Source organism: Solanum tuberosum, unplaced genomic scaffold (genome assembly GCF_000226075.1).
Source record: "Solanum tuberosum cultivar DM 1-3 516 R44 unplaced genomic scaffold, SolTub_3.0 scf00087, whole genome shotgun sequence".
Lineage (NCBI taxonomy): Eukaryota > Viridiplantae > Streptophyta > Magnoliopsida > Solanales > Solanaceae > Solanum > Solanum tuberosum.
In genome coordinates, this window is record NW_006239017.1 from 730,938 (window position 1) to 742,508 (window position 11,571).

The 11,571-nt window shown below is 28.7% G+C and overlaps 2 protein-coding genes across 2 annotated transcripts; both read right to left on the bottom strand.

Annotated features, from left to right (window-relative positions):
* Positions 1-716: 716 nt before the first annotated feature.
* Positions 717-2,257, bottom strand: LOC102603274 (bidirectional sugar transporter SWEET11-like). The gene is made up of 5 exons (XM_006347420.2): positions 2,191-2,257; positions 1,874-2,084; positions 1,624-1,785; positions 1,407-1,526; positions 717-1,175 (listed from the first exon to the last, which is right to left on the bottom strand). Exons 1-5 carry the CDS (start codon positions 2,223-2,225, stop codon positions 900-902), a joined length of 804 nt encoding a protein of 267 aa, XP_006347482.1. The 5' UTR covers positions 2,226-2,257; the 3' UTR covers positions 717-899.
* Positions 2,258-7,284: 5,027 nt separating this feature from the next.
* Positions 7,285-9,266, bottom strand: LOC102587377 (bidirectional sugar transporter SWEET9-like). The gene is made up of 6 exons (XM_006347285.2): positions 9,126-9,266; positions 8,992-9,028; positions 8,674-8,884; positions 8,436-8,597; positions 8,078-8,197; positions 7,285-7,810 (listed from the first exon to the last, which is right to left on the bottom strand). The coding sequence occupies exons 1-6, from the start codon at positions 9,169-9,171 to the stop codon at positions 7,517-7,519; spliced, it is 870 nt and encodes a 289-aa protein (XP_006347347.1). The 5' UTR covers positions 9,172-9,266; the 3' UTR covers positions 7,285-7,516.
* Between the last annotated feature and the right edge of the window lie 2,305 nt (positions 9,267-11,571).

Genomic DNA, 11,571 nt, shown 5'->3' on the forward strand with positions numbered 1-11,571 from the left:
AACCCACCTAGCTCTGCATATGAATGAAACTGCCATACAACTTGATTTTGGAATTGATATCAGATAGCTTTTTATTAATCCTAGGACCTAGATTCTTTTATAATAAAGATTTTTTTTTATCAATACGAAAACTAATTCTAAGAAAATAGATAAATCAATATGCATGGACGTCCATGACTAACTAAACAAACAGTAGCACATTTGAATTAATTTTAAATTATATCCATCGTTAACATGAGAATTTTTTTACACTATCAAATTACTAAAAAAATATTTATTGCTAGTTAAGTTTCTTAAAATGTGAGATTTGTAACCTTAAAATAAATTTTATACTATTGATACATTCTTCATTAATAAGACGAATGTGTAATTTTAACTATTCTTAGGTAGTGTCCAATTATTTTAATGTAACATGTAAAAGATTAATTTCTCATATTTTGAACCCTTCATTCATTTTTAACATGAGAAAGTACTGTATTACACATAATTTAATTACTAGTTCGCCGTATAAAATGTGAAGAATAACAATAATAATTTTTTTTTTTAAAAAAAGAGTAAAAATAATAGATTTACGAGAGCTAGAGCATAACATTGGTATCGAAATAGAATCAATTAGTTAGGAATTGTTAAACAATAGGACGAAATTAAGATAAAAATCAAAGGGACTATATGTAAGTGCAACATAATCTTATTAATAATACGAAAAAAAACGTAATTTTATTTATAACAAAGAAAATACATACAAGCATTTTCTTGTTCTAGCTAGGTACATTGGCACAACAAGAGAATTATTATTACATGAAGATCTAATTAGAATTCTCTTGTGTACACAAACACAACACGTAAGGATTAATTACGAAAATGACAATTATCCAATATTAGATTAATTAATTTAGGTCTTAATTAGTTTGAATATTTAGCCTATTATTGTCAACTTCAGCTGCACTTGCATTAAGTTTCTCAGAATAAATCAGTGTACCAAGCTTCCAAATGTCAATAATTTGTTCTTGAGTTAATTGAGTAAGCTTTTTCCCATCTTCTAATATTATCACATGATTTTGTAGTACCTCTGAAAGTTTCTGCTCCTTTGTAACATTACTCTCTTTCTTGTTTTTGTACACCACATATAGCACCATTTGGACCACACCAAAAGTGAATCCTAAGATGTTTGGTGCCTATAATTCAGACAAAGACGAATTCAGAATTTTAATCACCAAGCGTATACAGATACTTTATGATTCACACTATCAGAAAATCGCTAATATCTTATAGAAACTTTTGATATATTATCATTGAAATTTGGCTAGTCAATATTATTTCTGATGAATTTTTCAGTTAAACTCATAGAACGTGCCCTAAATCAAAAATTGGGGAGAGGGAGTGAACCTTAAAAATAGAATACTTACATAAATGACAACGTTTTTCTTAGTAAAACCATAGATGAACCACAGAACAGCACTTAGTGTGAGGAAAAGCGATAGGAGAAATGGCATGTATTCCACATTCTTTGTTTTGATAACTTTTCTCTGCATAATATGAAATAATACAAAATTAAATTTGAATATACATAATTTTTAAAATAATTAAAAACGATTATTATAATTATTACATTCGTAGACATACCATTATGCCTAATGGTGCTACAAACGTACATACTGAAAACGCAATAGATATCCATCCAACAATTGTGGTACGAATTGCTCCTTTTAATAGAAATTGAGCGACGAGAAAAACTCCTCCATAGCCAACCACCACAAATAAAAGAAGTAGCTTTATAGTTTGGACCTGCACGTGCAACGTCAAAAATTATCTTTAAGGTGATCAGGTACTTTAAAAGTACAACTTTATTAATTAGTGTAGACAAAAAACTTACCTTGGCTTTCTTTGGTGCATAGAAAATGTAGAAAACAATGTAAATTGTTTCAATAAAGACACCAATGGCGTTTATTATGATAACGTAAACCAGGTCTCCTTTAAGATGTACATAGTATATCAAAATCATTGCACTGCATAGAGCAACCACATATGGAATTGATTGATAGCCTTCTGTTGATTTCTTCTTGTAAATATTATAAAATGTTGGCCTGAAAAATGTGTACATAAATATGTAATTAGTAGGTAGTACTAATTTATTTTAATCATCATTAATCGCACTAAAACAAATGAAGATTGAAGCAATGAGAGACTCACAATGGTGCAAGGAACACAATGAACGAGACGGCCATGCCTGAAAATTGAGAAAGAAAATAAGTGAGATATGAACTTATGAAGTTTTTCGAAAAGAGCGCGTACTACTTATTAAAAAAATGTTAACGTAAAACATTTAATATTGGATATATGCTAGTACGATGAAATGTCACATCCATGAAATATAATTATAGGAATAACTTACAAATATTAATAAGAATGTCAACCATGGTTTTTAATTTCTTTTTCTTGAACAAAGAATATATGCAAATCTCTAGCTCAATTTGTTTTTTTTTTTTATCACAAAGAGCTTCAAGAGTTGCAAGTTTTACTCGACAATGGAATTATGAGAGCTAATTGATTGGCATATTTATAGGCAAAATTAAAGTAGGTGGAACAACAAAAAGGTCTTTTGTTTTCCCATGTATTTGGACACATGTATTAAGGAAAAAGAAAGCCCTTGCAAACGGGAAATCAATTTAGATACACTAGAGAATTCTTATACTCCTTCTGTCCAATAATAGTTGTTCATTATTGACTTAAACATGGATTAAATATAAGTCATTCAAACATTGAAAAATAAATAATAATATTTAATAGCAAGGGTAAAATAGACACAACATGGTAAATTATTCATTGCTTTTATAAAATGAACAAGTACTGTTAAACATTTCAAAATGGTATAATGAACAAATAAAAATAAACTAAGGGAGTACATTATTTATCTGTATATTTTAATATATATAATTATATCAAATAATTATTTATGAAGAACTAGTTGAAGTAGTCGATTATCCAATTGTACTAAATATTGTTTGCAAATATATCATATGTGTATAGTTGCGTATAAATATATATTTTGTATAGTACAATTTATATATATCAACTAAAAAAAGTAACTAATAAATCGTCCGGTTACCCAAGTAAAGATTGATCGCAACGATTACTCATCTTACCTAAGTTTGCTTATATTTATTTTTTATGTGACGTGATTGTGTATAATTCCGTTACAATATCGATGTATATACATTAAAGTTCCTCAAACTCAAATTTGCTGTTGTTTGAGGAATGAAATGATAATATCCTAAAATTAATGGGTCCCAAGTTACACTTTCATTATGTCATCCTCCAATCGTATGGGCACTAAAGTTCTTTAATATTGGAGGGATCTCAAAAAAAAATTTAGCGGGCGTATGATCATAAAAATATAACTATTTTTTTTTGTTAGAATTGTATTTATTTACATTTCGTTATAAATATTTAGAATTTAAATATAATTATTTTACGAAAATATTTTTTTAAAAAAATATGTAAAATAAGTTCTTATATTTGAAATATTTATACCAAACATTGATTTTAGAATAAAGTGAAAAAAGTCCGAAAAAATCTCATGACCAGATGAGTGCTTATTTTCTGTTCAGCATGAGTTCCAAATCACCAAAATAACAATCCAGAAATGATATTGGAACCAATAATTGCCTGCCATTTGGCAAAAATAATAGAGTGGGGCCACTCTTTTTTGCTATATTGCTGTGATCAATTTTCTAAAATGGCCTAAATGAAAAATCATAAGGATGATATGCTTCGCATTGCGTTGCTTTATTTGGCTTATCTTGTCGATCTGGGTGGGTTATGTCATACATTCTCTACTACATCAATTTCAATGTTTCTTAAATTAGTTTGACTCTAAATTATACAAATTTAAAAAATATTAAGTATTACTCTCTCCGTCCAATAATAGTTGTCCACTATACTATTTTAGAATGTCCAATAATATTTATGCACTTTATGAAATCAAGACATTGTATATATTTAAAGATTGATATAGTAAAATTGACATTTTATTTATAGTTTCTTAAAATATATACAAAATTAATAGTGGACAAATATTATTAGACCGAGGGAGTAATGATTAGGCTTCAATTATTATAGTTGCCCAACTCACAATCAACAAGATATCCACCTAAGATTGTTTGGCTCGATAAAGCTATTAAGTATTAATGATCAGGAGAGTAATTGTTTGCGTACTTTGCTATTTTACTTGTAATTACTTGCTTTTCCCGTTTTACATTAATTGTTCACTTGATTTCTTTTTTTATATATTTAAAAAATATATATATAAATAAGAAAGTAGACTTCATTCCATATTTTTCTATAACTTTACAAACTTATTGTATTTTTTTTTTAAAAATTAATTATAAAATAGACAGTTAATATAAGACGGAGTATAATATCAGAATTAAAACTAAATTATACAGATGGCAGCTAAATAGAGAATTTTTTTTTCTATACATAAATTAATACAGATGGCAGCACAAAACAGTAGAAATGTTTCTTTTTAGTCTTCACTTTTTTCTCCCCTTTTTAATCATTGGATAAGATTAATTTCTTTAGCCTTTAGGGATTTGTGGATACTGTTGTTTCATAATGCTCATGAATTATGAATTATGCATGTTCCAATGATTGAACGTTCAAAGATGTTTCGTACCACATTTCTCTTTTTCCCCTTTATTGGACAAGTTGAATATAATGCATCACTATCATGGAATACGGGTGGGAAAATTAGCCAAGAAAACATATTTGTTTGGTATATTTATTAACTTAAATTATTTTGATGCATTCGATTCAATTCATTTAAAAGTTGGTTGATATAGATTAACATGTAGTCCAAATAATTAATTAATGAGAAACTTTGCCATAATATTTTTTTGTTTAATATGTTATATATCATAATAAAATAAGAATTACTTAATAATTGAAGTATATGGATTGAGCGATGACTCATTGTTTAAGTTATATTTAATTAGCTCGACTTATTTTGGTCAATCAATCTTTAAGTGGCTTGTCAATACCTATTAATTGAGAAAACAAATATAAATAGTCGTCCACTTATAAAACATTAGTCGAGAAATCTATATTTTTTATAGTAATATATATTATACATAAAATATGCATTTTTATTTATATAAAATAGTATATATTTTCTTATATATTTAATTTGGCTCTTATTAATTTATTAGTCATTTTGATCCATTCAGATTTGATTTGATTCGCTTATTTAACACCCATATCATGAAAGCAAATACGTTGCTCGATGATATAAATCGACGGTGAATATTTACAATAAAGGTATATATATTGGTGCCACTTTGAAAAGCTTTCGTGCTTTAATATTGGTACGTCGTATGCTAATTGAACAATATTTGTTTGGTTATGATTATTTCATGGAAAAGGTGAAGAAAAACATTATTATTGGAAAAAGGACCTTAGCGCGTTTCTAAAAAGTTAGTATATATTATACAGCTATATATTTGTGATTTGTTTGTTACATCATCCTAATAAATTTGCGTGGAAAACTTGAATTCTAAAACATATGAAAATAACTGATGATCATAAAGCCACACATGGAAGCATATTGTTTGCTTTAATAACTTTTAACTCATAATAATATGTACTCAGTGGACCATTGTTGAAATCGTGACGGCTCCAAATAAGCATGTAATATTAAGTTTAGAGTAGAAAACAGCTATAAGTTGAAATAAATTTGTATTTATCTATACTATTGATTGATTAATATATTGATCCAAGAATTAGGTGAAAATTCTGATAGTCAATCAATTGAGTAATTAAGATTCCCCTATTATTATTTGTTTCCTTTATTATGACTTTATATGTATGTCAAATATTCTTTTTAAAATTATTTTGAACGAAATTTCTCATGAATGAATTAATACTAGATATTCAGGCCTAAACCCTAATCCACTCCCCAACTTTTACATAAGCCGAATCAGGCATATCAATATGTTGAGTTAATAAATTGGTGACTTTATGTAAGTTTCAAATAGTTTTTAAAAATTATTTTATCTATATTTCTCATGAATCAATTAATATCATATTCGGTCTAATCATTTCCCAACTTTAACATAAACTGAATCAGGCAGGTTAAAATGTTGAGTTAATAACCCACCCAAACTTGGACGAATCATATTGACATAGTATATATGTTTTATTAAGAATATTCCATCACCGTGAAGGGGTTTGGAATATTTAAATGTTTTCAACTTTTTTATAATATTACATGATTCATGATATACCGATCATAAGTACTTATACATTAACCCAATTATTAACAAGTCATTGTCGCATCGCACTTAATCTTTGGACCATTCTACGTTCGTGAAATTGAAATGCAACATTTTCACTATTTGTACTAGTCGCACTTAAGGTATATATATAGTTGTACTAGTCACATTTGATGGTATGGCCTAACGATTAATGAAGTGGGGGATATTATAGGAAATCAGATTCAGATTTTAATAGATTAAGAATAATGTAAGGTGATTTCTTTTTTATGAGAGTGCACACATCAAATACACAGTGGGTTTACCCAGTGCACATAAAGTGCTCACTACAGAGTGCTCATCCGAAAGGCAAAAGCAATGACAAAGGTTGTAATAGCTGCGGGTTAAAGAAAGGATGCTTTATAAGGTAATCTACTACGGAAAACTCTGTCAACATAAGAATATATAAAATTATACAATGATAAAAATTATTTACGCAGACTAATTTAGAATCAAGGCATATAGAGTCGATTGACATCACATAAGAAATAAGAACATACATACATTACCTTAGAGTTTATTAAGTATCCGAAAGAAATATTAATACATTTTGAACTTGTAACAAATTTAGATCCATAGTAAATTATTGGTAGTTAATTAGATTGGAAAATAGAATCAACTCTTTGAGCTAATGGCCAGTCATCAGTTTAGTCATTAATGGAAATAATTATATATTTTAAATAACTACTCTTGGTAATGACTAATCACTTATATTTTAAAAAAATGGATTCAAGTATTTATATCTACGAAAAAAGTTATTGTAGCAAAAAATAATAGATTATGATGATAAAATATAAATTTATATCTACAAAAAAGTTATTGTAGCAGAAAATAAAAATAGCAACTAGCGCAAAATAGGGACAAAAGCGCAAATGAAGGACCCTTGTGGTTTACAGCCCATTTTTGACAGCTCTTAAATTAGCCCAATGTTGGATTTAAGTTCTCCATAATTGGCATGCTTCTAATTAGTAAAAGCAAAACAATAGTAAAATTAGAGGTGCCACAAAATTAACACATGAAATTGTGTACAATAGTAGGAGATGATCGGACTACAAAGCTTGAATTATCGGAGAAATATAATTACATTTGGTACTTAAAGAATCATCATGATCATCATAAATTCAGTAGTTTGCATACATGTACACGTCATTAAATCTATGTGCATTTTTGACATGCCCAATTATCAAACAATTTACTATAGTATAGTCTCATATTTCCAGTGTTTTCCGCAGCCTTTTATGATCTTCAGCTATATTTTCATGCAGACATAAGGCCAAATCAAACTTTTGTGTACATGAAATCAGTGAACCAAGTTTCACAATTTCAATAATTTGCTCTTCACTTAGTTCTGGAAATTTCTTGTCATTGTGTAAGATTATCACATGGTTTTTTAGCTCTGGAAGATTCTGCTCCTTTACAAACTCTTCCTCTTTCTTGTTGTAGTACATCACATAGAGCACCATTTGGAGGATGCCAAATATGAATCCCAATACATTTGGAATCTATTAATTAAAAAGAAATTAAGGGAACATATTAGTATCATATTTCAATAAATATATGATATAGATACATGAAAGTCAAGAATACCAAATGAAGGGTTCATTAATCATTTTTAGTAACTCAACTAATAGTTATTATCTCAGAAAGTCACTATTTTTTCCAATTCTAATTTTTTTTCAACAAAGAAAGAGACGTTATGAGATAATAGCTATTAGTTGAGTGACTATCTGAGAAATCAACTAAGTTAAAAAAAGAAGAAAAAAACTTACAGCAATGTTGAAGTCTTTTAATAGAAGGCCATAGAAGAACCACATAACTGCACTTAGAGTGAGGAAAACAGAGAGGAGAAATGGCATGTATTCCACGCTCTTTGTTTTGATTACTTGTTTCTGCATTAAATAAGAAAGTCAACATCATTTTCCTGTAATTATAGAACAAATATTTTTTTACGATATCGATGTAATTTAATTGACAAGTTTGCTGACTTATTTAATTTGGTAGATAATAAATTCTACCTATTATAAACAGTTACTTATAATTATAATTATCTTTTAAGTGATATGATAGCGTGAAAATTCTATATAGTAAGTTAAAATGTTTCAACAATATATGTGTAAACTAACTTACCACTATGCATAAAGGTGCTACAAAAACACATAAGGAACAAACAAGGCAAATCCACCCAACCACTTGTACACGAACTGCTCCTTCAAATAGAAATTGGCTCACTAGGACAATAGCTCCAAAGCCACCAACTACTAATAAAAGCAGTAACTTTATAGTTTGGACCTGCATTAATTACCAAGTCAAAAATTAAGATTTTAAAAGTACTTCGTTTACGTTTTTATTGTATCGAAAAACTTACCCTGGCTTCCTTTGATGCATAGAAAAGGTAGAAGCCAACGTATATAATTTCGACAAAGCATCCAAAAGTGTTAATAGTGATGAGAAGTGTAGTGTTGGTCTTGAGAAATGCATAGTAAATCCAAAGCATTGCACTGAATAAAGCAACCACGTATGGAATTGATTGATAGCCTTCTGTTGAATTTTTTTTGTACATCTTACAAAATGTTGGCCTGCAAGACCATATATAAGTATGATATTAAATTATTAATTGATCGATCGCGCAAGTTATATGTACACTTAAAAAGAAGAAGAGGAACATAAGGATCAAGAGACATACAGTGGAGAAAGGAAAACGAAAAAGGAAACAATGTTTCCTGCAAAATATAACAAAAGAGGGTAAAACAATCATTATTTGTGAAGTTATAATGAATAATAGGAAGAAAACATAAAAAAATAAAATTGATTTTTTACCTAGCACACCAAATGCAAAAACCCAGTGGACAGAAAAATCAGCCATTATTTTTTTTTTCCAAAGAAAAAATGCCTTGGCTTGCTGTATTAGTCAATGATATAATTCCAATAAATTGGTAGTTCTATTGGACAATGAATGAAGGTGGCTTGATAATTACATGTTTATATAGCAAGGGTAGGAAAGTAGGTGCTATTAGTGGAGATCTTCTCTTTATTTTACTGTCAGGATCGTTTGGTTCGTGGACTAAATTATCTCGAAATTATAATTTTTGAATTGATTTATTCCATCTCTTACGTAGGATATGTTAGGATTAAATTTATACTCTATTTGGTTTAAGGTATAAAATTTATTTCCAAATTAATAATACCTTCAATCAAATGAAATATAAATTTAATCTCAAACTTAATTCTGAGATACCTCACTTTATCCCACGAACCAAATGAAGCGTTATTTCTTTATAAAAAATAAAGAACCTTTCAACCTTGTCTATAGCTAACTTTTCTTTTGGGGGTGCAAGTGGCAGGGTTTCATATCTTAAAAGAAACAGGGCCCATATGGAACTTTTGTTATGTCATCTACCAATCCATACCGCACTAAGCTTAAAATTCATGCATCAAGGGGGTGTTCAATACCGCGGATAATGTTTCTTGAAAAATATTTATAAAGATATTATTTTAAAAATATTTAAATATAATTTAAATAAATATCATGAGAGGTGAATCTGGACCGGTGAGGATGAGGGTTTTAGAAAGTAGAGTGATGATGAGATATATTAGAGGACGGGGAAGACACAATTAAGCTAATGGAGCTTGTTTTTCTTCTATTTTTATTATAGAAGTCATTTCACTTCTTTTAAGATGCCAGTTTTCGAAAATAAAAAAATTGTTAAAAAAATTGAAGAACATTTTTTTTATAGTGAACACACACTTAATTGTACGTAATTAGATTCCCTTTTATTTCCTGTACGAATTGTGTTTTTAGTCAGCAAAAAGAATGGATCATAAAGTGATGGAAATCAGTGACCAATCAATGCTTGCCATTTGGCATCAATAATACACCGTGGCTGGGGTTATAATTCTGATTTCTGCCTCTAGTTCAATACTTAACGTGTTGAACTACCAACATGGGTTGTGATGCACTGGTGGGAGTGTTTCACCCTTAATTAGATGTCTTGGGTTCGATCGAGTCCTGGATATGGAAAATTTTTTGTTGGGAGCGCCACCCTCGAATGGCCCTGCAGTGCGCGATCCGGATTTAGTCAAATCTTCAATGTGGGCTCCGGACACCGGGTGGGAAATTAAAAAAAAAAGACATGCATGTTGAACTACTATCCAAGTTAAATTAGTTGATAGATGGTTAGGAGATAAAAGGTTATTAGTTGTGTTCAATCTAGCCGGAATAGTTTGTTTATGTTTTGTTTTTTGAGCTGTAAACTTCTATTTGGTAATAAAATGCTTATTTACCAAAAAATTAAGCGTTATATTTGATCATGATTTTAATCGACCCACCACCACCTTCTTATTGGCCATACCACAGGCAAGTTTTTTTTTTTCATAGATAAAATATTGACGTTATACATAACATGCAATTTATCCGTATGGTGTATATATAGATGGAACCAATTTCGTTGTTTAATTTACAAGTTTGGAAATGCTGATAATTAAATGTGAAGAATTGATTGACCAATATTTTTACCCTACTTCACTAACTAGACTCGAGATATGATGTCCCAATTATGTATGTAAATAAGAAGTCTCTCAATTGAAATAAATCTCTAATTAAAAGTTCATATTACTTTTGAATTGTCTTTTACTAGATAAACATGTGATAGAAAGAAAAAAAAAACTAATAAAAGCAAAACCTCATCTAAAACAAACCTTTAATTTTTAATATTTCTTGCCTTATCAATTCATAAAAAAAGTCATTTTTATCAATCCTAATTCATATGAGGGTGATGAGGGTGATGAGGGAGATATTTTCCTTGCAATAGAGAAAAAATAAATACCCAATATATGATATATATATTTTAAATACTTTATTCGACTATTATATCTGTCTCATAATTTTCTTAAGATCTATCTACACTTTATAAATTTCACTTATAGAATTATAATAATCTTATCGACTTTATTTTATGATATATAGGTTTTTTTTTAAGGAGTGAGGGGAGGGGATACTTAAAAAAAAGTCTTGAATAATCTTTCTAGCTTTCCCTTCAATTCTTCTGGACAAGATTTATCTTCCGTCCAACTTTATATATACTTTCCAAATCACGATTGAAACCAAGGACGCGCATACAATTGTATCCTTAATCTCCAATCACAAAATATATACATAAATTTTCATCATCTCATTCTTTTTAAAAAAAAATACTAGTATTCTATTATTTAGGTTTCTCTATTTTTCTTTATACATTCTGCATCATATTATATATATATATATATA

What these genes read in the sequence shown, in the direction of transcription:
- LOC102603274 (XM_006347420.2), bottom strand. Translation starts at nt 2,225, where the DNA reads ATGGCCGTCTCGTTCATTGTGTTCCTTGCACCATT. An exon ending in ATTGTGTTCCTTGCACCATT is followed by an intron (nt 2,085 to 2,190) that starts GTGAGTCTCTCA and finishes CACATTTTTCAG; the next exon opens with GCCAACATTTTATAATATTT. An exon ending in TAGCACCATTAGGCATAATG is followed by an intron (nt 1,527 to 1,623) that starts GTATGTCTACGA and finishes CATATTATGCAG; the next exon opens with AGAAAAGTTATCAAAACAAA.
- LOC102587377 (XM_006347285.2), bottom strand. Translation starts at nt 9,171, where the DNA reads ATGGCTGATTTTTCTGTCCACTGGGTTTTTGCATTTGGTGTGCTAG. An exon ending in TTTTGCATTTGGTGTGCTAG is followed by an intron (nt 9,029 to 9,125) that starts GTAAAAAATCAA and finishes TATATTTTGCAG; the next exon opens with GAAACATTGTTTCCTTTTTC. An exon ending in TTCGTTTTCCTTTCTCCACT is followed by an intron (nt 8,885 to 8,991) that starts GTATGTCTCTTG and finishes ATGGTCTTGCAG; the next exon opens with GCCAACATTTTGTAAGATGT.